Here is a 26012-nt window from a genome sequence, read left to right as displayed (position 1 = left end):
TCTCTCTCTCGCTCGCTCTTCGATCTTCAGTGTTGGGGAGTTAGCAAGTCAGCTGTGGAGGTTATAAAGAATGTGAAAAAGGAAAGCAGGAATTTCCCAGTGTTGCTGGAGGCTCACTCTAGTGCCTTAAATGCATCGGGGCTTGAGCTGTTGTGGGGGTGGGAGAGAGTTGGAGAGCCCAATAAAAGGAGCTCCTTATTGTGAATAGCAGAGTTTATTCGAAAGGTCAAATGCCAACATGTAACAAATCAGTCCAGAGGCAAGGTCACAGGCAGCGAGATCCGCTAGGTGGTTTAGTGATAGGAATATACTGAGAGCAGAGAAACACAGCAGCAGCTGGAAGGCTTCTGGAGCCGAGCACACCACTGTGTGATTAGTGCGACAAATTGTGCAAAATTTAAGTGAAGCATTGACAGCCGAGGCTGGAAAGGTTTCAAATTGAGACAGCGCTGTCTTCTTTCAGAAGGTCAGTTTATCAGTCAAAACAACAGAATGGGGATGTGTGAAAATGGGGAACAGTGAGATTATGGCTGTAGAAGAGTTTCGGAAAATGACAAATTACTCTGTCCTTGTCTGGGTGGAGTTACAGGACCTGTGGTCTGCAAACTTTTGTCTTATGTCACAAACTTATGGTTGGTAAAGCAAATATTCCATTTGCTTAGAATTAAAGATTCACTTATCTTTATTTTAGCCTTTTTCCCATGTGGTTTGGAGGTGTTTGGCCACAGTGGGGGCTGTGCACCATGACCCTGTTTGTCCTTATCCTTAGACTCAGTTTGTCCCTGAACCCCATTGTATTGAACTGTTGGTTGTCATTGATGTCATTTCTGGCTCAAAGACTATTACCTGTCTGACATACTCCAAATTTTCCCCACATGTTAGCTCTTGTAATATATACATGAAGACCTCTTTTGTTGAGAGTGATGTCTTGAGGTTTATTGACAATACTTAAGTATCTATACTGCCTGAAGATCTCTTACACATTGCCCAATGTCAGTCCATCTTTATACTGGAACACCACATGTCCGAGATATCACCTAACTGTCTTAAATATAGAAAATAGCAGCAGGAGTAGGCCAATCGGCCCTTCAAGCCTGCACCACCATTCAACATGATCATGGCTGATTCCACAATCTCAGTATGCCGTTCCCGCGCCCCCCTGATCCCTTTAGCCACAAGGGCCATGTCCAGCTCCTTCTTAAATGCATCTAATGAACTGGCCCCAGCAGCTTCCTGTGGGATAGAATTCCACAGGTTCACTACTCACTGAGTGAGGAAATTCTCCTTCATCTCAGCCCTGAGATGGCTTATCCCTTATTCTTAGACTGTGACCCTTAGTTCTGGACTTCGCCAACATTGGGAACATTCTCCCCGCATGTAATGTGTCCAATTCCATCAGGATTTTGAGACAGTAAGGACTGCAGATGCTGGAAGTTAGAGTCAACAGATGTGGAGTTGGAAAAGCACAGCAGGTCAGACAGCATCCGAGGAGCAGGAAAGTCAATGCTTCGGGGCCCTATCAAACGGTTTCAGCCTGAACTGTTGACGTTCCTGCTCTTTGGATGCTGTCTGACCTGCTGTGCTTTTCCATCAGGATTATATATGTTTCTATGGGATCGCCCCTCATCCTTCCAAATTCCAATCAGTGCAAGCCAAGTCAATCCAGTCTTCCTTCATATGACAGGGTACATTGCCTGTTTGGTCTGGAACGTATGTGGTAGAAACTATAACCTTTATGTGCTGTACTGTACCATTAACCTGGACAAAGGGGAATCAAGTAGCTTCAATACTTTATAATCAATATGTACGTTACTACAAGGTGTAGAATTGGATGAACACAGCAGGCCAAGCAGCATCAGAGGAACAGGGCAGCTGAAGAAGAAGGATGTAGGCCTGAAATGTCAGCCTTCCTGCTCCTCTGATGCTGCTTGGCCTGCTGTGTTCATCCAGCTCTACACTTTGTTACTTCAGATTCTCCAGCATCTGCAGTTCCAACTATCTCTGTACGTTACTACAGCCTGATACAAAGTGTTGCCTCACACTTGTCTCCTTTCTCGTCTCTCCCTGTCTGAGTGTTCAGCCTATTTTTCAGTCTGTTGCATTTTCAGTAACATTACTGACTGATTGGCTTTGGATTTGGATGTTGGTGATGCTGGCTGGGCCAGCTTTTAGTACCTATCTCTAGTTTCCCATAGGAAGCTGGTGGTGAGTTGCCTTCTTGAAGTGAGAAATGGTTTGCGAACCACAACAGCCTATTTGTTGTAGCTACACTCCCTGGAACCCGTGTCCCAGGAGCAAGAAGCTTCCATCTCTGGATTTCTACTCCAGTGACGACATCCCTACGCCACTGCTTCCCCCCATAACTTCTTGCTCCACATCTCGTATCTCAGAAATGACCTGAAATAATTCACATACAATTCATGACTTTAAAATAGGAGTGGACCTTAAAGCTGGTTCTACCATTCAGTTCGATATTGGATCATTTGTAACTTAGTTCTAACTGCCTACCTTGGTTTGAGAAACCTTTAAAGACCTATGTAGGCTGTTGAATCCTAAGTAGGATGGGTTTGCACAGGTTTAGTCCATCTCCTGATGGGCAGAAGTGCTTAAAAATTGATGCTGTCTTTTCTAAAGGTCATGCTCTATGTATTTAAACCTATTTGGGAGGTTTGACAGCAACAGACTAGGAGTAATTTTTCCAACTTCTGTTAGCTTTTCATTTCAGCCTTTCTGTTAGAGTATGCAATAATTAACTTAAACTTGAACCAAACAAATTTCACTTTCACTTTCAAAAACAGAAGTTGCTGGAAAAGCTCAACAGGTCTGGACTCGGAATGTTAATTCTTATTTTTTTCTTCACAGATGCTTCCAGACCTGCTGGGCTTTTCCAGCAACTTCTGTTTTTGTTCCTGATTTGCAGCATCCACAGTTCATTTGGTTTTCACTCTCACTTTAGCTGCTTCAGGCACAAGTATGAATCTAAACGGGAATTATTAAAAAAGTGCTGTGAGAAGCTGTCCATGATTGGGCACAAACATCTTTAATTCATCTAGGACTGGCCTTTGAAGATGAATTGGAAAGTGTGGATTGCTCATTTGGCTGCTGGAAACATACATGCTCCTTGTATTTTCACAGAAATAAAAGGAAGGCTTGCATTTACATTCCACCTTTCTGGACCACAGTGCATTTCAAAGTGCTTTGCAGTCAATTAAGTACCTTTGAATTTCTAAGTGTAATCTCTGATGTAATGAGAGAAACACTAGCCAATTTTCATCCAACAATCTCCGACAAATAGCAATTTGTTAATGATCAGATATTCTGTTTTACTGATGTTGATTGATGAATAAATGTTCATTGAATCATAGAAACCCTACTGTGTGGAAGCAGGCAATTCAACCTATTGAGTCCACACTGACCCTCCAAAGAGCATCACACCCACACCCACCCCATCTCTGTAACACAGCATTACCCATGGCTAATCCACTTAGCCTGCACATCCCTGGACACTATTGGAATTTGGCATGGCCAATCCATCTAATCTGCACATCTTTAAACTGTGGGAGGAAACCAGAGCAGTTGGAGGTAATCCACACAGACACAGGGAGAATGTGCAAACTCCACACAGACAGTCAATTGGGTCCCTGACACTGTGAGGCAGCAGTATTAACCACTGGGCCACCGTTCCAGGACATGAGAGAGAACCCCTCTATAGACTTTCAAGTTGGGGTCCAGGGAATCTTTCAAATCTGTCTGAGAATTCAGACAGCTAGGATCTAAGTTTAACATGTCACCTGAGAGACAGAACTTCCATCAGTGCAAATTGCCTCAGTGCCGCACCAGAGTATCAGTTTAAATTTGTTGTTGAAGTCCTGGAAAGGTATTTAAACTCACAGTTGTCAGACTCAGAGGTGGGTCAGTTATACACTGAACCATGGCTAACTCTGTGGACGTTTCGCTAAAGTGAAAACTGTTCGATGTATTGACTGTCGTGCAGTTCACCTACATAAAAAAAATTCCCTGCTGCCTAAGTACTTGGCATGAAAATACCATCCATGCAAGCAGGAAATTGGAGAGTCTGGGAGTATCTTATTTTAAGACGCATCAATATTGAAATCTATGCCATGTTCATAGCTACCAGTGACAGGATCTAAGGAAAAGCCTAATGTAAGCACAAGTATTTGAAGAGACAGTGAACAATGTGAAAATCGTTAAGCAAGCAAAAATGGCATGAATAAATTATTTCATTGACACAGAGCATCAGGGTCCAATGTAATGGAGAATTAAAAGACAATAAAAGAACTAAACTGGAAAGAAATTTTTTTTTAAAAGAGCTGAAAAGGTCAATTTAATGATTCTTACTGAGAGTCTGGAATGAAGGGTAACTAATTAAAAATAAGGAGCCTTCCATTTAAGAGAAAGACGAGGAGGCCTGCATTGTCTTAGATGGTCATGATTCTTTGGAATTCTTGTCCCCAGGTCATGGTGGAGGTGAGGTTTTGAATATTTTTAAGGCAGAGGTAGACAGATTGTTGACCAATAAAGTGGTCAAAGGTTACAAGCATGGAGTTGTCACCATAATCAGATCTGTTGTAGTTGTATGAAGTAGTGCAATAGGCTAGAGGGATCAAGTGGCATGTGTTCACGTGTTTACATCTTGGGAATTAGAGAAGTGAATGTCTTGGGATGGAAAATCAGGTAGAGAGCATTTAAAAAAAACTTTTTCTACATTTTCATTGCGTGGAGTGATGCTGATTTTTTTAACCATCCCTAATTAAGTCCATTAGTCTACAAGATATAACAGCAAATTCGAGATGATTTGACCCATTGAGTTTGCTCCGCCATTCGATCATGGCTGATATTTTTCTCCTGCCTTCTCCCTATAATCCTTGATCCTCTTACTCATCAAGAATTTATCTATCTCTGTCTAAAATTGACTCACACTTGAGTGATTGATTTGCAGTCACGTGTACCAAAGTACAGTGAAAAGCTTTGTTTGTGAGCGGTATAGGCAGATCATAGTAAGCAAGGATGTACAGATCAGAGGTTGTAAGAGGACATAGAGGCATACAGGTTACGTTGTACAGGGCGTGCGCTAGGCAAGATCAACGTTAGCGAGATCAGCATTATTTAAGGCTAGAGAGCCCGTTCATTAGTCTAAAAGCGGCCGGGAAGAAGGTGTTCTTGAACCTGTTTGTGCATGTGTTCAGGCTTCTGTACTTTCTGCCTGACAGAAGAGGTCATAGGAGATCATTACCGGGGTGTGATTGGTCTTTGATGTTGGCTGACTTTCCACAGCCATGAGCCGTGTAAATGGAGCCCATGGATGGAAAGTTGGCTTCTGTGATGGTCTGGGATGTGCACACCACCTTCTGTAGTTTCTTACGGTCCTGGGCAGAGCAGTTGCCGTACCAGACCATTACGTACCCAGACAGTATGGTTTCAATGGTACATCTGTAGAAGTTAGTGAGGAACCTTATGGACGTAGCAAATTTCCTGACCTGCCTGAGGAAGAGTAGGCTTTATTGTGCCTTCTTGACCTTGCATCAATGTGGGAATTCCAGGACAGGTTGTCGGCCATTGTTACTGTAAGGAACTTGATGCTCTCCACCCTCTCAACCTCAGTTTGGTTGATGTAGGTGGGGGTCTGTTCTCCTCCTTACTTTCTGAAGCCAATGATCAGTTCTTTAGTTTTGACGACATTGAGACAGAGGTTGTTCCCATTGCACCACATCACCAAGCCGTCTATCTCCCCTCTGGCTTTTGACTTGTCATTGTTAGATATCCTACTGTGGTAATGTCGTCAACAAACTTATAGATGGCATTCATTTGGAATTTGGCAACACAGTCATGAGTGTACAGGGAGTACAGCAGGGGGCTGAGGACGTACCCTTGGGAGGCTCCAGTGTTGAGTGTTATTGCGGAGGAGGTGCAGGTACTTGTCCTCACTGACTGCAGTCTGTGGGTCAGAAAGCTAAGGATCCACCTGCAAAGGGTGGAGCCGAGACCAAGGTCAGAGAGTTTTGAGATCAGCCTGGAGGGGATTACGGTGTTGAAGGAGGAGCTGGTGTCAATGAGCAGGAGTCTGATGTAGGTGTCCTTGTTACCCAGATGTTCCAGGGATGAATGCAGGGCCAGGGGTATACTATCCTCTGTGGATCTCAAATTGTAGGGAATCGAGGCGGCCTGGGAGACTGGAAGTGATGTGGGCCATGACCAGCCTTTTGAAGTGCTTCATGATTATTGAGCTCAGAGCCACTGGGTGTTGGTCATTGAGGCGCACTGCATGTGTTTGCTTAGGTACGGGGATAATGGTGGTCTTCATGAAGCAGGTGGGGCCTTTGGCTTGTAGGAGGGAGAGGTTGAAGATGTCAGTGAATAACACTGCCAGTTGGTCTGCACAGGAACTGCGCGCTCGGCAGGGGACACTGTCCAGGCTGGTCACTTTCCTTGGGCTGACTCCCAGGAAAACCAATCTGATGTCTGCAGCAAAGTCCGGGGCTCACGAGGCAGATGTCACCGCGCCACTGGCATTTTGCTCAAACTGGACATAGAAAGCATTGAGCGTGTCAGGGAGGGATGGGTCTTTAGCTGCTATCCTGCTCTGCTGCATTTTGTATTCCGTAATGTTGTTTAGGCTTTGCCATCAGCAGCAGGAGTCTGTTCGGCAGGTTTGGGCCTCTAACTTGGTCCGGTACTGCCTCTTTGTACCCCTGATGGCTTTGTGAAGGTCATATCTGGATTTCCTGGCCCCCACAGCCCTCTGTGGCAATGAGTTCCACAGGTTTACCACCCTCTGGCTGAAGGAATTCCTCCTCATCTCCATTCAAAAGGGTCGTCGCTTCACTCTGAGGCTGTGCCCTTTGGTCCTAATCTGTCCTACTCATGGAAAAATCTTCTCCACGCCCACTCTATCCAGACCTCTCAGTATCCTGTAAGTTTCAGTTGGATCCCTCCCTTATCCTTCTAAACTCCATTGAGTACAACTCAGAGTCCTCGGCAGCTCCTCACATCTCAAGTCCTTTATCCCCTGGATCATTCTTGTAAACTTCCGCTAGACACCCCTCCAAGGTGAGCACATCCTTCCTTAGCTACAGAGCCCAAAATAACTGGCTTTGAAAAGACGATGATCAGCTGCCTTCTTGAGTTATTGCAATCAACTATGTACAGAGGAATCTCTACAAAAACAAATTTGCTGGAAAAGCTCAGCAAGTTATACAGATGAATCCATGATGCTGTTAGGGAGAGAGGTTCAGGATGTTAATCCAATGACAGTGAAGGAATGGCGATATATTTCTAAGTCAGGATGATTTATGGGTGATTACGGTAGTGGTGTTTTGTGCAATGGTTGAGACTGTACATTTGGAAGGTGCTGTTGAGGAAGGCTTGGCTGGTTTCTACAGTGCATTTTACTGCGCTCTGTTGTTGCTCTGCATTGCTGGTGGAAAGAGTGAGTGTTAAAGTTGGTGGACAGGGTGATAATCAAATAGGCTGCTGTATTATTGACAGTGTGGAGCTCTTGGAATGCTTTGGAGCTCCACCAATCCAGGCAAACGCAGACTATTCTATCACACCCTGTGCTACCACATGTGCCTTGTTGATAGTGGACAGGCATTGGGGAGACAGGAAAGGACGGACTTGATGCAGGATTTCTAGCCTCTGACCTGATCTTGTAGCCACAATATTTATATAGCCGGTCCAATTCACTTTCTGTTCAATGGTAACCCCCAAGATGTTGATTGTAAAAGTATCAGCGATGGTAATGCTATTGAATAACAAATAGAGATGGTATGATTCTGACTTCTTTGAGATGGCCATTGTATGGTATACGTGTGGCCCAAATTTTACTTAGCTTTTATTAGCAAAAGCCTGGATGTTGCCCATGTTGTGCTTCACATGGACACAGAGCACTTCGGGTCCCAAGGAGTTGTGAATGGTGTTGAGCATTGTGTAATAATTGGCAAACATCTCCACTTGTGACCTTATGGTGGAGAGACTGTTATTGATGAAGCAACTGAAAATGGTTAGGCCTAGGACATTCCCCTGAGGAACTCCTGAGAGATTTCCTGGGGCTGTATGATTGAACTCCATCACTACAATCTTCCATGGTGCAGGAAATGTGATGGCCTTGGGGCATTATCGCTGGATTATTAATCCAGAGACTGAGATAAAATTCCGAGAACCCAGGTTCAAATCTTGCCATGGCAGATGGTGGAATGGGAATTCAATACAAATCTGGAATTAAGAATCTAATGATGACCGTGAATCCATTGTCAATCGTTGGAAAAACCCATCTGGTTCACTAATGTCCTTTTTAGTGAAGGAAACTGCCATCCATACCTGGTCTGGCCTACATGTGATCCCAGACTCACAACAATATGGCTGACTCTTAAACTGCCCTCTGGGCAATTGGGGATGGATAACAAATGCTGGCCTGGCTAGCAAAACCCTCATCTCATAAATTAATAAAAGAAAGGTATGAGTCTAGCCAATGGGGAGTTTTGTCCCTGGTTCTCATTGACTTGAGGTGAAAAGCTACGTTGTTGTCAAGAGTGTGCACTTTCCCTTTGCCTCCTGAGTTCAGCCATGTCGTCCATTTTTATTCCAAAACTGCAATTTGGTCAAGAGCTGTGAGTCTTTGGCTGAACCCAAGCCTGCATCTGTAAGCAGGTCATTTCAGAGGAAGTTCCTTCTGAAAGTGGTGTTGACAATCCCTTCCATATTACCGATGATAAAGAGTGTTGTGATGAGGCAGTAAATGGCTGTGTTGAATTTGTCCTGCATCTTATGCACAGGGCATTCCTGGGTAATCTTCCATGTTGTTAGTTAGATGCTAGTGTTGTAAGTGGAACAATTTGGCTGTGGGTCACAACTAATTCTGGAGCACAGGTGTTCAGTGCTATTGTCAAAATGTTGTCAGGGCCAGTAGACTTTGTAGTATCCAGTATTTCCAGCTGTTTCTTGATATCACATGGACTGAATCTGGCATCTGTGATGCTGGGGACCACTGGAGGAGAGGGAGATGGATCATCCACTTGGCAATTCTGGATGAAGATTGTTGTAAATGCTTCAGCCTTTCCTTTTCCACCCAGAGAATAGGGAACCTGTGGAATTCTCTGACAAATAGAATTGAGGACATAAATTGAATGTTTCAAAGAAGGAGTTAGATATTGTTCTCGGGGCTAAAGGGATCATAACGTGTGGCGGGGGGAAGAAAGAGGGAACAGGACACGGAGTTATGTTATCAGTAGTGACCATATTTGATGACAGAGCAGGCTCTAAGAGCTGAATGGCCCACTCTATATCATTGTTAAATGTAGAGGCACTCTGACTGCAGTCCATAAGTCTGGAAGATGGGATGTGAGCTGGAATGTGGTAAGTTCTCCCTGCAACAAACACTGGGAATGCTAGAATTATTCAACCACTCAGACAATACCTGTTAAGAGAATTACAAGAACAAACAGCACTGAAGTGGGCCAGATGGCTCAATCAGTCCATGACAACTTCTTGAACAAAAACAAAGTTGCTGGACAAGCCCAGTAGGTTTGACAGCGTCTGTGAAGGAAGAAACAGAGTTAACGTTTTGGGTCCGGTGACCCTTCCTCAGAACTGATGGCTTGTCTGACTTCCTGTCTCACTTAAGCATCCTCTGGTGCTTACCCTCACTGCACCAAATTAAGCTTTGAATACCTTCTCCTGCATGACTTTGCCTGGTTTACACCTAACTACGTGCTCTTCTGTTCACTTCAAACATGTAATTTAACAACTAGTCCACATTTGTGGCAGTCACTGGATAAAGATCCACTGAACTCCCCATTTGATTTCTTGAGGACTGACTTGCTTTGTAGTTTTGCTCTTCCTTAGACGTGCCAATGCTGTATTTTCTCTGTCAAAATCCATTACACTGATGCCAGTGGTGTGAGAAAATCGTGCAAGTGCTGACAAACAGAGTTTGTGCTGAAATAACTCCAAAGAGGCCAGTATCCCATCACCAAGTCATTCTTTATTTACATGTGGAAGGTCCTTGACACTGATCCAGTTCCCTCAGAGCCAGGTTTCAAGGTGAACAGAATGTCAGACATTCCTGCCTGATATCTGTCAGCCAGGGCTCACTGATTGGGGCTGTTAACCTGGTTCAATCAGGGAACTCCTATTCTGTGAGGTCCACCTGGCTTCCTCATTACAATGATTACAGATGCCAAGCAGATAGATATGAGACAGCATAAAACACTGCAAGAGGGGTCTAGATCCGAAATGCCAGCTTTCCTGCTCCTCTGATGCTGCTTGGCCTGCTGCGTTCATCCGGCTCTACACCTTGTTATCACAAAACGCTGCAAAGCTGGCGACAGTCTGAAAAGAATTGAACTTGACTTTGTATAGCCCCTCTCACCACCTCAGTACTTTACACTGCGATACACTGTGAGAAGTACAGGAGTGAACTTGTGCATGGCAAAATCCCACACACAGAAATGTGATGCTGAGCAGATCTTTTTGTTTTAAGTGTTGTTGATTTGAGGTGTAAATGTTGGCTTGGACACCGAGGGAAAAGCTGTGGTACTTATTCAGTGCTGTGTTGTGCAATGTTCTGTGTTCAATGTTTCACCTTTTCCTGAAAGAACAGACCATGCCTCAGTTTAAGGCCCCATCTGAAAGATGAATTAGAGTGGGAGCCCCTGATTTGTTATTGTCAGTTGACCATTCTGCTAAAAAATAAGGTTGCCTTTCTTCTGATGAATTTGTTCTGACATTTATTCACTTTTAACCCTCTTCGTAACATAGTTCTGGGAAGCAGCTCGCTGGGGGTTAGTATCCAGGACTTGACCGAAGAGATATAATCAAAAAGATTTGTTCAAGTGCTTCCTTCATGGTCTGAAATTCCGTTCACTTACGTTCCCCCCCCCTCCTTTGTCCAGTCCCTCGTGTGAGTGAGCACATTACAAGGAGAGAGGGGAAAGAGAGACAGGGGTGCTTGAGAACGCAGAGTTTCGTATTAACAGATTAAAGCTGCCCTGATGTTACACATCGTGCCTCCAAGCAAACAACTTCACAGGCGCAATTGTCAATATAAACCATTCGAGTGAAAGTCCTGTATTCTTCCGGCCCTCTTTTAAGTGACAGCAACACGAGTGACTATTTTAAATTGTGAAATATTGGATGGAGTGTTTATTGCATAGTCAGAACGTGGGTATTTTATGACAGATTGATTTGATTCAACATCGAGAAACAAAGCAACACAGCTAATCAATCTGGAATGCCAGTTGCTGTGATTTAATCGTCCCACTAATCTTATGTTTCCTCTGTTTACCAACCTCAAAATTGCTTTGCGTGACAGTTTTTCCAGATGACAAAGTCCCTTTAAATAGCCAGCTGTGATGGAGTTGGATAATGGGACATTAAGCAGTCCCCAGAGACAGATAGTGGGACAATGAACAGCCGTGGAACAGATAATCAAGCATTAAGCAGGCCTTCCAGTGAGTTATGGGGAAATTAAGTGATCCTGAAATCGTCTGTCGTGGCAGGTAAATCAAAATTTAGTTTTCTTGAGCAGATTGAGACACCCGTTCCATGCCATGGTTGCCAATCCTCCAGGATTGCCCATGAGTCTCCAAGTTTTACAAATTAATCTCCAGGCTACTGCCATGAAGTATGTGCAGGGTGGAAATTGAAGCTCCAAAAAATAAATTTTCACTTTTTGCTTGTTAGTTATAAAAGCATTTGGGGATGGCTAAATGACAGCTGTTTGACTGGCAGTCAGGAATTATGGGAATGCCAGTCTGTTTTCCAGTTGGCGCAGGAGTACGGTGGCCTGTTGGGATGGATGTGTCACGAAACCAATGGCACTACAGCAGGAATGCCACAACAGGGCATCACGTGATAAAGTTTGAGATGCTGCCAGAACTGGCAGTCCTCATTCACCTAATTACATATACAGCACTCCATGAAGAATTCTAGCTACAGTGTAAATATATGGGATCAGTTAGCTCAATGGCTGGTTTGCAATGTGTGTGTTCAATTCCTGCACCAGCTGAGGTTACCATGAAAGACTCCTTCTCCACCTCTCCCCTCACCTGGAGTTTGTTAACCCTCAGGTTAAACCACCACCAGTCGTCTCTGACTGTCATCAGAGAGCTGCCTTTATGGTCCTGCCGGACTGTGCTGCATTTATATATGTGTTTAAAGTATATCTCTGGAACTGCCTTCCTAACAACACTGAGGGTGTACCGATGGTCTCCATGTTCTGCAGCTGTTCATGAAGGCAGCTCATCATCACTTTCTCAAAAGCAGCAACATCCGCATTCCCTGATTGAATCTAAAGGTATATAGATATGGCACATTTCCTGGTTGCTAGTTAACTGTCGCTCAGCATCACAGAAACAGATTATCTGGGCATTATCACATTGCTTTTTTTGGGGGGGAGTTTTCTGGGCACAGGTTAGCTGCTGCACATCCCATGTTACAGCACTTCTAAACTGCTTTGTTGGGTATAAAGCTCTTTGAGACGTTCAGGGCTTATTGAAAACAGGATAAATGTGAGTCTTTTTATAGAGTGGCCTTACACCCCTGCTGTGTAAACTGAAAGTTTGACTTTGATTGAAAATTTCAAAAAAAACCTGCATTGCCTGTCCTATGAATTACAACTAGCAGCTATCTTCAATTAAACATAATGGATGTTTTCTCAGATAGACCTTTGTCTCATTGACCTGTTGGAGTGGTATGATTTTGTTCCACTAACAGAGCATCAGTATAAAATAAATATGACAAGTGTCTCATAGGGCACTGTTACTAGAACAACTAATACACAGAAGTAAAATATGTTTTTAATAAGCAACAGAAAATGGAACACCAGATACGTTGGATGTTCTAATTTGAAATGCACTGTGTGAAATAACTCATTCAAAAGAGCTGCAGAGGGTTAGTGGACTGAATGGCCTCATTCTATGTCTATTTATCTCATGAAATCAGAATATGGTTCCTGCTATCTGTATTACACTTCAACCCACTCTGTGATGCTCAATATGGGAGAAAGTCTCAAATGTACAGTCCAGCACCCAGTTCTCTTTCTCCAGTGCCACCCAGGCACGGCCAAGGAGTACACACCCCCACCTATAACAACGGAACTGAGGTTGAGAGGGTGGAGAGCGTCATGTTCCTCGGAGTGGCAACAACTGACGACCTGTCCTGGGCTTCCCACGTTGATGCAACAGTCAAGAACGCACAACAATGCCTCTTCTTCCTCAAGCAGCTCAGGAAATTTGAAATGACCATGAGGACCCTCACTAACTTCAACAGATGCACCATTGAAACCATACTGTCTGGGTGCATAACGGTCTGGTAACTGCTCTGCCCAGGACTGTAAGAAACTGCAGAAGGTGGTGAGCACAGCCCAGACCGTCACGGAAGCCAACCTTCCATCCATGGACTCCATTTACATGGCTCGCTGCTGCAGAAAGGTGGCCAACATCATCAAAGACCCATTGCACCCTGGTAATGATCTCCTACAACCTCTTCCATCAGGCAGAAGATACCGAAGCCTGGACACATGCACATGCAAGTTCAGGAACAGCTTCTTTCCAACTGTTATCAGACTGTTGAATGAACTCTAGCCTCAAATAACGTGACCTGCAAGGTAACCTTTATGCCTCTAGGTCTTTATAATCTGTATATCCTTTGCTTGCTGTGACCTGCCTGTACTGCTCGTAAAAACAAAGCTTTTCACTGTGTTTTGGTACATATGACAATAAAATCAATCAAAAGGGAACCTAGCAATTGGAAAAATCCTGTGTTGTAAGGGTTTATCTGTTGCCATTTACAACAGGCTAGAGCAGTTATCAGTGGCTAACTTATGGACAGCCCAGTGGCCTGAGGCTTTTAAATGAGGCCGCTCTCCCACCTTTCCAGGTGCACTTAAGAATGGGTTTAGGCAGTGATGGCCACATCCTCAAAGAAATTTTAAAAATCTCACTTCTTAAAAGCAAGCTTTCCATCTTTTGGCAAACAGTACGGTGCTGAATATGTATTGATCACCCTGTCTTTTGCAGTAGTCCGAGCGTATGTCTTTAAACTTGTGGGGTTGACCAATAAGTAACATGTTAAACAAAGTTTTATCTGTTCCCTGTAGTTAGTTTGCACACTGCCTGGCTGAAAGGGTGCAAAGAGCATTATTGGTAGCACCTTAACATCTATGAAATGGAATTGCCACTGTTATTATTATTTTTTCTGATTGCCTACCCAGTTGTGCATTAGTTATAATGCACTCTCATTTGAGAATTACATCTGAATTTACAGCATGGAGAAGGCCTTTCGGCCTGATCATTCTATCCCATTGTAGATGGTCTACGCCAGCTTCCTTAAACCCCTCTTCATCTCACCCATTCGTATCATCTGCCTCTTCCATCTCCGTGACACAGCTTCCCTTCAAATGAAACCTGAGAGTAAAACGGTGTCTAAAATCCAATTATACTGAAACAAAAATTTGACGTAAAATCAATGTAAAAGAAGAGTGCATTTAGATACTGCCTGCCAGGCCTCAGGATACCCCAAAACAGTGGGTTCACTGGCCATATGTATATGCTGCTTGCGTGAAGGCCCTGTGGTTGGGATTGTGGACCAGTGGTGTTAGAATCATAGAATCCCTATCGTGTGGAGGCAGGCCATTCAGTCCAACAAGTCTACACTGACCCTCTGAAGACCATTCCACCCAGACCCACCTTATCCCTGTAACACTGCATTTCCTATGGCTAATCCACCTAGCCTGCACATCCCTGGACATTATGGGCAATTTAGCATGGCCATTCCACCCCAACTTGCGCATTTTTGGATTGTGGGTGGAGATCCCACACAGACACAGGGAGAATATGCAAACTTCACATGGACAGATGCCCAGGGTGGGGATGGCCTAGTGGTATTATCACTGGACTGTTAATCCTGAGACCCAGGTAATAATCTGGGGACCTCACCTGAAGACCCAGTGGTTGGGATTGTGGACCTGTGGTGTTCGAAACATAGAATCCTGACAAGGTGAGAGCAGGCTATTCAGCCCAACATGTCAACATTGACCCTCTGAGGACCACCGAGACCCTCACATCTCTATAACCCTGCATTCAATAGAATTCAATTAAAAAAATCTGGGATTAAGAGTCTAATGATGACCATTGCTGACTATCAGGGGAAAAAGCCATCTGGTCCTTTGGGGAAGGAATTGCCAACCTTACCTATTCGGGTCTAAATGTAACTGAGACCCACAACAATGTGGTTGACTCTCAAATGCCCTTGGGCAATTAGGGATGGTCAATAAATACCAATGTAGAATGAATAATTTCTTTTTAAAATTACTTCTTTTCTTAGCACGTAGCTATCACACAACTAAAATGTAATTAATTAGATCAAGATGAAGGAGTCAAATTACAACAATTTCTTGAGTTAAAGAAACAGAAATTCTATTACCTATAACCCTGAAAAAGTAATAAAAGCATAATATCAAACGCACACACACGCGCGTGTGCAACAAATTTGAAAAGTTGTCTGAAAATGGAAAGACAGAATAGGCTACACTGTTTGTTTTAGCATGCAGTCCTTGGAGTCTTTGAAGTTTTAGATTTGAATATTGAGGCCAGTTAATTTATTGTTAATTGTATCCTGTAGAGGTGATAAAGTGTGTACAATTTGAGTTTTCAGTGAATCGTTGTTGGCCTAAGTTGCTTTTTCACCAGGCACCAACTTCAAGGTTGAGAGAGACAGGGAGAGAGAGATTTTCAGCTTCTTTTGTCATTAATTCATATATCGTTTCGCTTCTGTCTTTGTTCTGCCATGCAAATCAGTGAAATATGGATCTTTTGAGTATTCCTGAGTCTGCCTCTATTCTTTCCAAGCTGAATATTCTACAGGCAACCCATTATCTCCCAATATGTGAACTTATCATTCAAGTGTGAATTAAAAAAGAGAAGCAGATGCTTTGAATCTGACTTAGTTGTCAGTCTCCGCTGTTTTTGAATGAAACAGTGATTTCAATGCGGATGGGTTTTGTATTTCTCACACTGGGTTTCACAACATGCATCAGCCTGTGGTTGGGTGATTACAGGAAGTATTTTACGTCAGTATTTGTGCTTTTTTTTCAAAAAAAACTTGTTTTAGTCCATGGAAATCTTGGGTGTTAAGGCTCAGATGATGGAAACTGCGTTGGTTTTTTTGCAACTGACATAATATTTTTTGGTGCGAGCAGAACATGGGAACCGGTGCTGCAGCAAAGTGATGTGCTAGCACAGGGTAATGAACAAGGAGTGAAAAAGTATACTCAGAATTCAGAATGACAATCAGTGACAGTAATTTGAAGAAGGCCATTGACATGCTAATGTTCATTATCACCAGGAACATCACTTCCATTGTGTAGAGGTGCACCAAGTTCTGAGAGGCCTGGACAGGGTAGAGAGGGAGAAGCATTATCACAACTAGAGAACCAAGTGTCCTTGTTTTAGGGTGCAGGTTTAAGGACAAAGAGCAGGATGTTTAGAGGAGATTTGAGGAAGGGAAAAAAAAATGCTGGCGGGTATCTGGAACTCACTGGTTAAAAAGCTTGCAGAAGTTGAAACCCCCAAGACTTTTAAGAGCTATATAGATGAAATGCCGTGGCAGGCAAGGCTATGTGCTGGAAAATGGGATTAGAATGGATGGATGTTTGATGAACAATGCAGACGTGATGGGCAGAGAGGCTCCCTATAAGCTGTTAAAAACTCAATGACTCTAGTGAGGTGACCCAGTCATTCCAGCTTAAACCCAAAGAGGAACACAAACCTTTTGCTGGGGCTTTGGCACTGATAGTGCACGCATTTATCCTCCAGTTGGCATCTCTCAAAAGCGGAGCGCTTTGGCTGCTTTCTGTTTCTCTGTGGTGTCACAGCAGATTTTCTGAAATTATGTATCACTGTAATGGGCCATGACTTGTTGAGGCAGGCTCAAAGGGCATGACAGAGCCCTCTCTTATGCTAAGATGGTTGTAGAATGTTCAGAAAAGATTTCCAGGACATTGCCAGGGTTGGAGGGTTTGAGCTATAAGAAAATGGTGAGTAGGTTGTGGCTGTTTTTCCTGGAGCATCAGAGGCTGCGGGGTGACCTTTATAGAGGTTTATAAAATCATGAGGCGCATGGATAGGGAGAATCGCCAAGGTCTTTTCCTCAAGGTGGAAGAGTCCAAAACTAGACGGCACAGGTTTAAGGTGAGAGGGAAAAGATTTAAAAGGGACCAAAGGGGCAACGTTTTAGAACATAGAACATAGAAAAGTACAGCACAGTACAGGCCCTTCGGCCCACGATGTTGTGCCGTGGAATAATCCTAATTCAAAAATAAAATAACCTAAGCTACATTCCCCTCAATTCACTGCTGTCCATGTGCATGTCCAGCAGTCGCTTAAATGTCACTAATGACTCCGCTTCCATGACTACCACTGGCAAACTATTCTATGCGCTCACAACTCTCTGGGTGAAGACGTCTCCTCTATACCTTCCTCCTAACACCTTAAAACTATGGCCCCTCGTGGCAGTCAATTCCTGCCCTGGGGAAAAGTCTCTGGCTATCGACTCTATCCATGCCTCTCATTACCTTGTACACCTCGATCAGGTCACCTCTCTTCCTCCTTCTCTCCAGAGAGAAAAGTCTGAGCTCAGTCAACCTCTCCTCGTAAGACAAGCCCTCCAGACCAGGCAGCATCCTGGTAAACCTCCTTTGCACCCTCTCCAAAGCCTCCACATCTTTCCTATAATAGGTCGACCAGAACTGGACACAATATTCCACGTGTAGTCTCACCAGGGTTTCGTAGAGCTGCTGCATAACCTCGCGGCTCTTAAACTCGATCCTCCTGTTAATGAAAGCCAAAACACCATATGCTTTTTTAACAACCTTATCCACCTGGGTGGCAACTTTGAGGGAGCTGTGCACTTGAACACCAAGATCCTGCTGTTTCTCCACACTGCCGAGAATCCTGCCTTTAATCCTATATTCAGCATTTAAGTTCGACCTTCCAAAATGCATCACTTCGCATTTATCCAGGTTGAACTCCATCTGCCACTTCTCAGCCCAGCTCTGCATTCTGTCAATGTCTCGCTGAAGCCTTTAATAGCCCTCGATACTATCAACGGCACATCCAACCTTTGTGTCATCAGCAAACATACTAACCCACCCCTCAACCTCCTCATCCAAGCCATTTATAAAAACTACAAAGAGCAGAGGCCCAAGAACAGAGCCCTGAGGGACACCACTCAGCACTGACCTCCAGGCAGAATACTTACCATCTACAACTACTCTCTGCCTCCTGTCAGCCAACGAATTCTGAATCCAGACAGCCAAATCACCCTGTATCCCATACCTCTTGATGTTATGAATGAGCCTGCCGTGGGGAACCTTATCAAATGCCTTGCTGAAGTCCATGTACACCACATCCACTGCTCGACTCTCGTCAACCTGTCACGTGACTTCCTGAAAGAACTCAATAAGATTTGTAAGGTATGACCTGTCCCCCTCAAAGCCATGCTGACTCCCTTTAATCACGCTATGCTTTTCCAAATAGTCATCAATCCTATCCCTCAGAATTCTTTCCAAAACCTTGCTGACCACAGACGTAAGACTGACTGGTCTGTAATTTCCAGGAATTTCCCTATTCCCTTTCTTGAAAAGAGGAACAACATTTGCCTCCCTCCAATTTTCCAGTACAACTCCCATGGAGAGTGAGGAAGCAAAGATCTTCACCAGCGTCTTAGCAACCTCCTTTCTCGCTTCCCGGAGCAACCTAGGATAAATCTGGTCTAGCCCTGGGGACTTATCAATCTTAATGTTTGCCAAAATTTCCAGCACATCAACTTCCTCAATCTTGATCTGTTCAAGCCTGTTTTCCTGCTCCCCAAAGTTCTCATTCACAGCAAGGTCCCATTCCTTAGTGAAAACCGAAGCAAAAAACTCATTTAGGGCTTTCCCTATCTGCTCAGACTCCACGCACAAGTTCCCGACGCTATCCCTGATCGGCCCTACCTTCTACAGTGCAGACGGTGATGTGTGTATGGGATGAACTGCCAGAGGAGGCAGTGGGGGCTGGTACAATTACAACATTTAAAAGGCATATGTATACCGAAAGGAACGGTTTAGAGGGATGTGGGCCAAATGCTAGTAAATGGGACTAGATTAATTTAGGATATTTGGCATGGATGAATTGGATCTAAGCGTTTGTTTCCATGATGTACATATCTATGACTCTGATTCGAAGTAGTAGACTCTACCCATCATGAGACCGGACTCTCTCTAATTTCATTTTTCATACATTTTTTTTGGATTTTTAAAAAAATCTGTTTCAGTTGAGATCCTTAAGGTCTAAGTGATGGTGAGTTTGTGCTTAGAAGCTAATCATTTCAATCAGTCTAAAATTTCAATCAACTGTAATTTACACTCTCTTGCAACATAAGATCCAGCAGTTTTCCTTCCCTGATTGCTGACAATAAAATAAGGTAAATGATGATTACATCATCTCACAGCTGGATGGGGATAGCTTACAGGCAAGTTGGGTCATCTTCAGTCCAAACTGTAGAACATTGCAAATCCTTAGAAAGTGTGAAACATGACAGATGACCTTCACAGCTAATTGCTAATGCAGGTACCAAGTTTCGGGTGTTCAAGTACAACAAAGAAAGTCACAATGTAACGGACCTGTCTTTGTTTGAAACAGTCCATAATAAGTCCATAAGAAATAGGAACAGGGCTAGGCCATTTGGCCCCTCGAAGCTGCTCTACTCTTCAATAGGATCATGGCTGATCTGACATTCCTCACATCCACTTTCCTGCCCTTTCCCCATAATGCTTGATTCCCTGACTGACCAAGAACCTATAAATCTCAGCCTTGAATATACACGAGGACTCTCTGTGGCAGGGAGTTCCAAATGCTTAAACCTCTGAGAGAGGACTTTTTCCTTATCTCAGTCTTAAATCGGCACCCCTTTATTCTGATACTATGGCCTCTGGTCCTAGACACTCCCATGAGGAGAAACACCTTCTCAGTATTTATCCAGTTAAGCCCCTTAAGAATCCTGTATGGTTCATTGAGATCACCTCTCATTCTTCCAAACTATAGTGAGTAGAGTCCCAACCTGATTAGACTTTACTCATAAGACAATCCCTCCATTCCAGGCATCATCAAAGTGACAAAATAGTATCTTTCCTTTAATAAGGTAACCAAAACTGCTTCCCAATGAGTTTTCCCCCTCTCTGGATTCACAATGACTTCTGAGAATCCATTTCCTTCCACACCATGTTGTTCCACTCAAGTAACTATTCTTAATTTATAAGGAGTACAGTGAGAGTCACTAGCTTATTCAATCATACCATTTGTCTCCTGGCCCAACGTCACAGTTCTTTGGCTTCCAACAATAACCAGTAACGTTGACCACTTTTCATCAGGACTGTAGTCGTAAGGTGTTTGATGTACAACATCCAACTCAGCTCCATCAGTAAGAGAATAGCCAAGAATCACTCAAACGATTATTTTTAATTCCACCTCCACATTCAGGACATTTTCTGTAGCGACATTACCGTCTCGGGAATCATCAGTTAAACTGGTCTTGTCACTGATGCCCAGATGTCATGTACAAACGAAAGAAATGCACATTCTTGTTATTGCAACCATTGCACCTCCGTGACTTTCCCCATCTGGTATCTCATTCAACATTCTAAAGAACAGCTTAAAGGGGGTTGGGGGTGGGGAGCAAAGTGGTTTAAGGAGGAGCTTAAGGTCCAAGACCTCTGAGTGCATAGCTATAAATGACAGAGCAGTTCAAATTGGGAAATGCTCAAGAGGTTGGAATTGGAGGAGTGCAGAAGTTTCATAGGGATGCAGGGCACAGGAGGTTGCAGGGAAAGTGAGGAGTAAGGCCATTACTTTAAACATTATGAAGTCCAGTATTCTCACTGAGAAATGATGTATGTGGCAGCCGCATCTGAGAGCGGTAGGGAGAGAAGCTTACTTGTTTTACCTGCTGGGATCTTTCCTACAAGGAAGTGCACACACCTCTCTCCTGTTTATTTAAAGTTAGCATTTTCAGCTGGGCTGTGTTTTTGCTACGCTCTGTTACTCATTGCTGCCCGTTTGCTTTTCCCCAAAACATTGTTTGTTTTAATTATCCTTTGTGCAGCAACTGGAGGAATTGTTTAAATAATTGGCCTAAGCTGCTGCTGTCGTGGTGCAGAAAGGCAGTGTGAGCCCAAGGAGAGAAGCCGGGATGTGGGGCATGTATTAAATACACACACACACACACACACACACACACACACACACACACACGTGTACAGACACACACACACACACACATACAGACACACACGTACACACACACACACGTACACACACACACGTACATGCACATACACACACACATATGTACGCACATACACGTGCACACATATATACGCACGTACACACACACATATATATATGCACATACACGTACACACACACACACACCAAGAAGGATTTAACATGATTATGGATGGGCTGTTACTTCTGGTTTTTTTTATACAAAAAAAAGTAACCACAGGTCTAGGAATTTAAACTTTGAAGAGAATTCTCTGACAATGAATAGAAGGGACCATTACGTATCTAACAGCTATTAAAGGCAAGTATTTTGAAAGAGAGAGAAGACAATTGAATTTTGAGGGACCGTGGCCAGTTTTGTTAGACGTTATTAAGTCCGCCTCAGACTGAAAGCCGCCCCTTTCTCTCTCTCTCTCTCTCTCTCTCTCTTTCTGTTCCCCCTGAGTTTAATGGCAGGGTTTGGCAGGCAACCTACTGTGAAGCTGATTGATGCCCTGAACATCTGAGGGGCTTTTTGTGTTCAGCTGCTCACTATGAGGGGCCTAAATGTGTGAATACTTAAATAAGGTCAGACCTTATCACATGTAATCCGTGCCTGAGAGCAAATCAGCAGTGACAAGCAACCCTGCATAGCAAGCAGCGCCAGTGAGAAAGAACATCATTTGTACCGCTGCTCCAGGCAAGTTGCAGAATTTCTGTCTTTCTCCTCTTTCCTTCCCTCCTTTAACTCTCTCTCTATCTCTCTCTCTCTGTCTATCTCTCTCTCTCTCCCATTCCCTCTTTCCTTCCCTCCTTTAACTCTCTCTCTATCTCTCTCTCTCTCCCAATCCCTCTTTCCTTCCCTCCTTTAACTCTCTCTCTATCTCTCTCTCTCTCTCCCATTCCCTCTTTCCTTCTCTCTTACATACTTGCCCTCTCATTTTCTATTTCTCTCTTGTCTCTCTTTCTCTCACTCCTTTCCTCCCTTTACCCTGCCTTCTCTCCTTCCTTCCCTTCCTCCCCTCCCCCCACTCATTTTCCTCTCCTATTCCCTTTCTAAGTCCCTTCCCCCCTTTCCTACCTTTCCTCTTTCTCTCCCTCGTGCTCTCCACCCTTTCCTTCCTTCCCTACCCCTTTCCGTTCTCCCTTCCCTCTCCTTTTCCCGTCTTATCCTATGTTCCTCCTGCTCGTTCCCTCTGCCACTGTTTCTGTCCCTCCCTCCCCTCCATGTGCTCCTTTTTTTCCCTCATTTGCCCTCCTGCACTCGCCGCAAATTCTCGGTGCCCTCATTCCCCCTTTGTCTATACTCCCACACTGTATTCCCATCCTCCCTTTCCTAGCCCTCCCTCGGTCCCGCTTTCTTCTACCTTTTATTTGTCTTGACATCAACTTGGCATTTGGAGAGCAGAGGGAAAGGCTGATGGGCTAATCAAAGTGCAGGGATTGTTTTGTTTGTAACAACGTAGTGGAGTTTTTCAGTGGGAGGTTCACTCAGATTTATCTTGGAGGACAAACCATGGGTGACCTGGAATCTCTTAGCAGAACTGGAGTGGATTGGGAACTTTACTGCTTTCGGACTTTTTAAAAAAAGTTTTGCCCTTGCTGTAGCTGACAGCTACAAGGCACTTCATTGAATTGGATTCTGCTCAAGCCTTGCTCTGCCCCACAGGTCAACTCATGAAATGCCACTGAGGGGTGCGGGGGGGAGACTTGGTCTCATCTAAGAATGGTGCAGTCCATATTCCTGTCAGCGTAATCCATTCCTGTGTCAGATCCTAGGTGCCCTTTCTCTTGTCCCCACCCTGAGGTGACCAACTGAGTTCTAACTGGTGACAGAGCCAGTTTATAACAGCCCTGTCTTTCACATTCCCACCACAGGCCTGTCACCGAGCTGGAGGATCTGTTTAACTGAACTGAGCTACTACACTGAAACTAGCTAAAGGGAAGCAGGAGGAACTCACCACTCAGGGTCTCCGTGTTCAAAGGTGATGGTTTGGCTTGCAAATCCAAGTTGGCAGATTCCTGTTTCGATGCTTGTGCTGTTATCCCTACAGATTGAAGGTAAGCTAATAGAACAGTTATACTTCAATTGTGAAGCTGCAGCATTTTGTTTCCAGGCTGTTTTGCTGTTTGTTCATTATGAGATTTCAATAGCAATGTCCACGTTCTCCTGCAATTGAAAAGCTGCCCTCGGTTTTATTGTGAATCATTCATTTTTGAAGGTTTTCGGGTTAATTTAGTCAATCTTACGAAATTATTTTCCATCAGACATTGTACAATTCACTTTTACTAGACTGGGGTTTTAAACTTTTTCCAACACAACAGCGAAAGCAAACACTTAAAAAGCGAGTGTTCTAGTAAATCTCATGAATGATTGTTCATTTGGTTGTGTTTCTGGGTGTCTTTGCCATTTTCCTTTCATATGAGTACTGCACGTGGCTATGTTCAAGATGTAATGAAGAAATGATATGCAAGTGAAAGCAAAAACTTATATTGTTCACAGTGTCTCTTAATCATTTTTTTTCCTTAGCAGGAGAGTTTGTGTTTGTAAAAAGGCTCAACAAAACCTGGCACTTAAAATAATACCTGGACACAGTAAAGGGAGCATCATTGTCTAATAAAAGTACTTTGTGAGGCATGGACTGTATTGGTATCTGACATGTCGAAGTCTCTAGTTCAGTTAAATAGTGACTGGTGCAGTTTGACTCTGTATTGTTTTTCTATTTTTGTCTAAAATTGAACTGCATCTTGCTGTACAATGTGTCACACTGGTGTGCCCTGCTGAATGATATGCTGTAGACTCTGCCATCTTATCACAGCCACTGTGATGGTGAAAGTAAGCAATTAGGCTGCAAGCACTTTGGAATGGGTCATTTGTAGATTGCAATCCAGGTTTTGACTGAGTTCGGTGCTGTTTTCATTTTGCAATGTGCAGAATGTAGGATTGTAATAACTCTGCACATCAGTGGCAACATCTGTGCACGATGATACCAATTGTTTGAGTTGACAGTCCATGCTGTATCTATTGAAATAAGAATTGAACTGTATTTCCAGACGCTGAGGCAGACCATCAATATATTCATATGCTATGCAAAACGGGTTTTCACATGGTGAGTGCCAGATCTCAGGGGAACTCTCTGACGAGGGAACGTGGATTCCTGGTGGGATGGCAAGGAGGAAATGATTCCGAAGTGGTGGAAAAGATTTCACAGATCTTCAGCAAGGGGAAGTCGCTCCAGTTAAGCTCTTCCTTCAGTTGCTAACTGTGCTGATTTTCCATAGCAACTTGCTCCTGGGTTTGAATTAGACTGTGTGCTCTGTCACAAGATAACAACTGCTGTTAAAAATCCAGGAAAAGGGAGTAGAGAGAGAGGAGACACTCAAATGGCGTGAAACCCTGCATATCATGTTTTAACCTTGCAGAGAAATAATTTCTGTGGGTCTATTTCTAAAGCTAGGAGAACATTTTAACAAGTTGCATATATTCTGACATCTACTTTTTAATAAAATCAGCATGAACCATTTTTATTTGTGCACTTCCTTCAGTGAGATTTTTCAGTGAATTTGAATAACACACACAAGCCTCTTCTGATGAATGTTAAAGCGGGGTTCCCTTTAAAAATGATAGTTTCAGTGTGAGGGGACAGTTCTCATTTGAAGGTTGTGGTTGGCGATTCTGTACAGTGTTTCACACAGGTGTGCAGAAAGCGGGGGAAAGACAAATGTGTGAATTCTTCTGGTCACCTTGTCTGGTTTGTCCTGAGTTTCTGAAATCTTAAAGGTGCAGAACGTTGCTAGAAACTCAGATGAGTCACCTTGCCCTTGCCTGCATGCAGGTTTAAAAATAAAAGTTTTAATTGACAATAAAAAGTATTGAAATTTTTAAAAGATGGTTTGACTTGCCTTCGTGACCTGTAAATGCGAACATTTCTGACTGACCTCCCGTGTTTTATAACCTGTCGAGGTCCCAACTTTCAGCTGCTCTGGTCTCAAATAATGCAGTTCACTTTTCTCTGTCACCCCTATGTTTGCTGGCCTATGTTGGCTCAACTGATTTCAAAATTCTTGTCTTTGCTTTTACCTTGCTCCATGGTTTTGCCACCTCCTTATCTTGTAATCTGCCCTACAAACCTCCCAAGACCCTCTATTTCTGGCCTCAATTATAATCGCTCCGCTGAAGTTGACTGTGTGTTCAACTGCCTAGGCCCAAAGCCTCAATGCTCTCTCCTCCTTCAACACACTCTTCAAATTCTATATCTTTGACCCAGCTTTTGATCACCTGTGCTCACATTATCTTCCATAGCATCCCTACAGCGAGGAAACAGGCCATTTGGCCCAACAAGTCCACACTGACCCTCACAACATCTCACCCAGACCTATCTCCCGAGCCTTTCCCTGTACCCCTACATTTCCCATGGCTAACACACCTAACCTGACATCCCTGAACAGAATGGGACAATTTCCCATGACCAAGCCACCCAACCTACACATCTTTGGAACGCAGGAGGGTAACCCACACAGACACAGGGAGAATGTACAAACTGCACACAGTCACCCGAGGCTGGGATTGAACCTGGGTCCCTGGCGCTGTGAGGCAGCAGCGCTAACCATTGAGCTACTATTTTGTACATCTCCACACCACGGTACTCCTTCAAAGTGCTAGGAAATGTTTTATTACGTTAACTTAAGACTAAG

The 26012-nt window shown here is 43.8% G+C and overlaps 1 protein-coding gene across 8 annotated transcripts in view; it reads left to right on the top strand.

Annotated features, from left to right (window-relative positions):
* bmpr1ba (bone morphogenetic protein receptor, type IBa) overlaps positions 1-26012 on the top strand; it is a 466435-nt gene that overhangs the window by 324635 nt on the left and 115788 nt on the right. For 5 of the 8 annotated variants that reach the window (XM_059649318.1, XM_059649359.1, XM_059649444.1 and 2 more), the window contains one exon: positions 23196-23378. The exons of 1 other annotated variant lie outside the window; for it this stretch is intronic. In XM_059649318.1, coding sequence (XP_059505301.1) covers positions 23306-23378 — 73 coding nt within the window. In that variant the 5' untranslated portion in view covers positions 23196-23305. Of the gene's footprint in view, positions 1-22842; positions 22987-23031; positions 23379-26012 lie in introns of those variants that run through there. 2 more of the 8 variants (XM_048542724.2, XM_048542716.2) reach the window with 2 other exon arrangements.

The sequence above is a fragment of the Stegostoma tigrinum genome, chromosome 1 (assembly GCF_030684315.1).
Source record: "Stegostoma tigrinum isolate sSteTig4 chromosome 1, sSteTig4.hap1, whole genome shotgun sequence".
Taxonomy (NCBI): domain Eukaryota; kingdom Metazoa; phylum Chordata; class Chondrichthyes; order Orectolobiformes; family Stegostomatidae; genus Stegostoma; species Stegostoma tigrinum.
The sequence above is the reverse complement of the archived record's forward strand: the minus strand, read 5'-3'. Positions and strand labels throughout refer to the sequence as shown.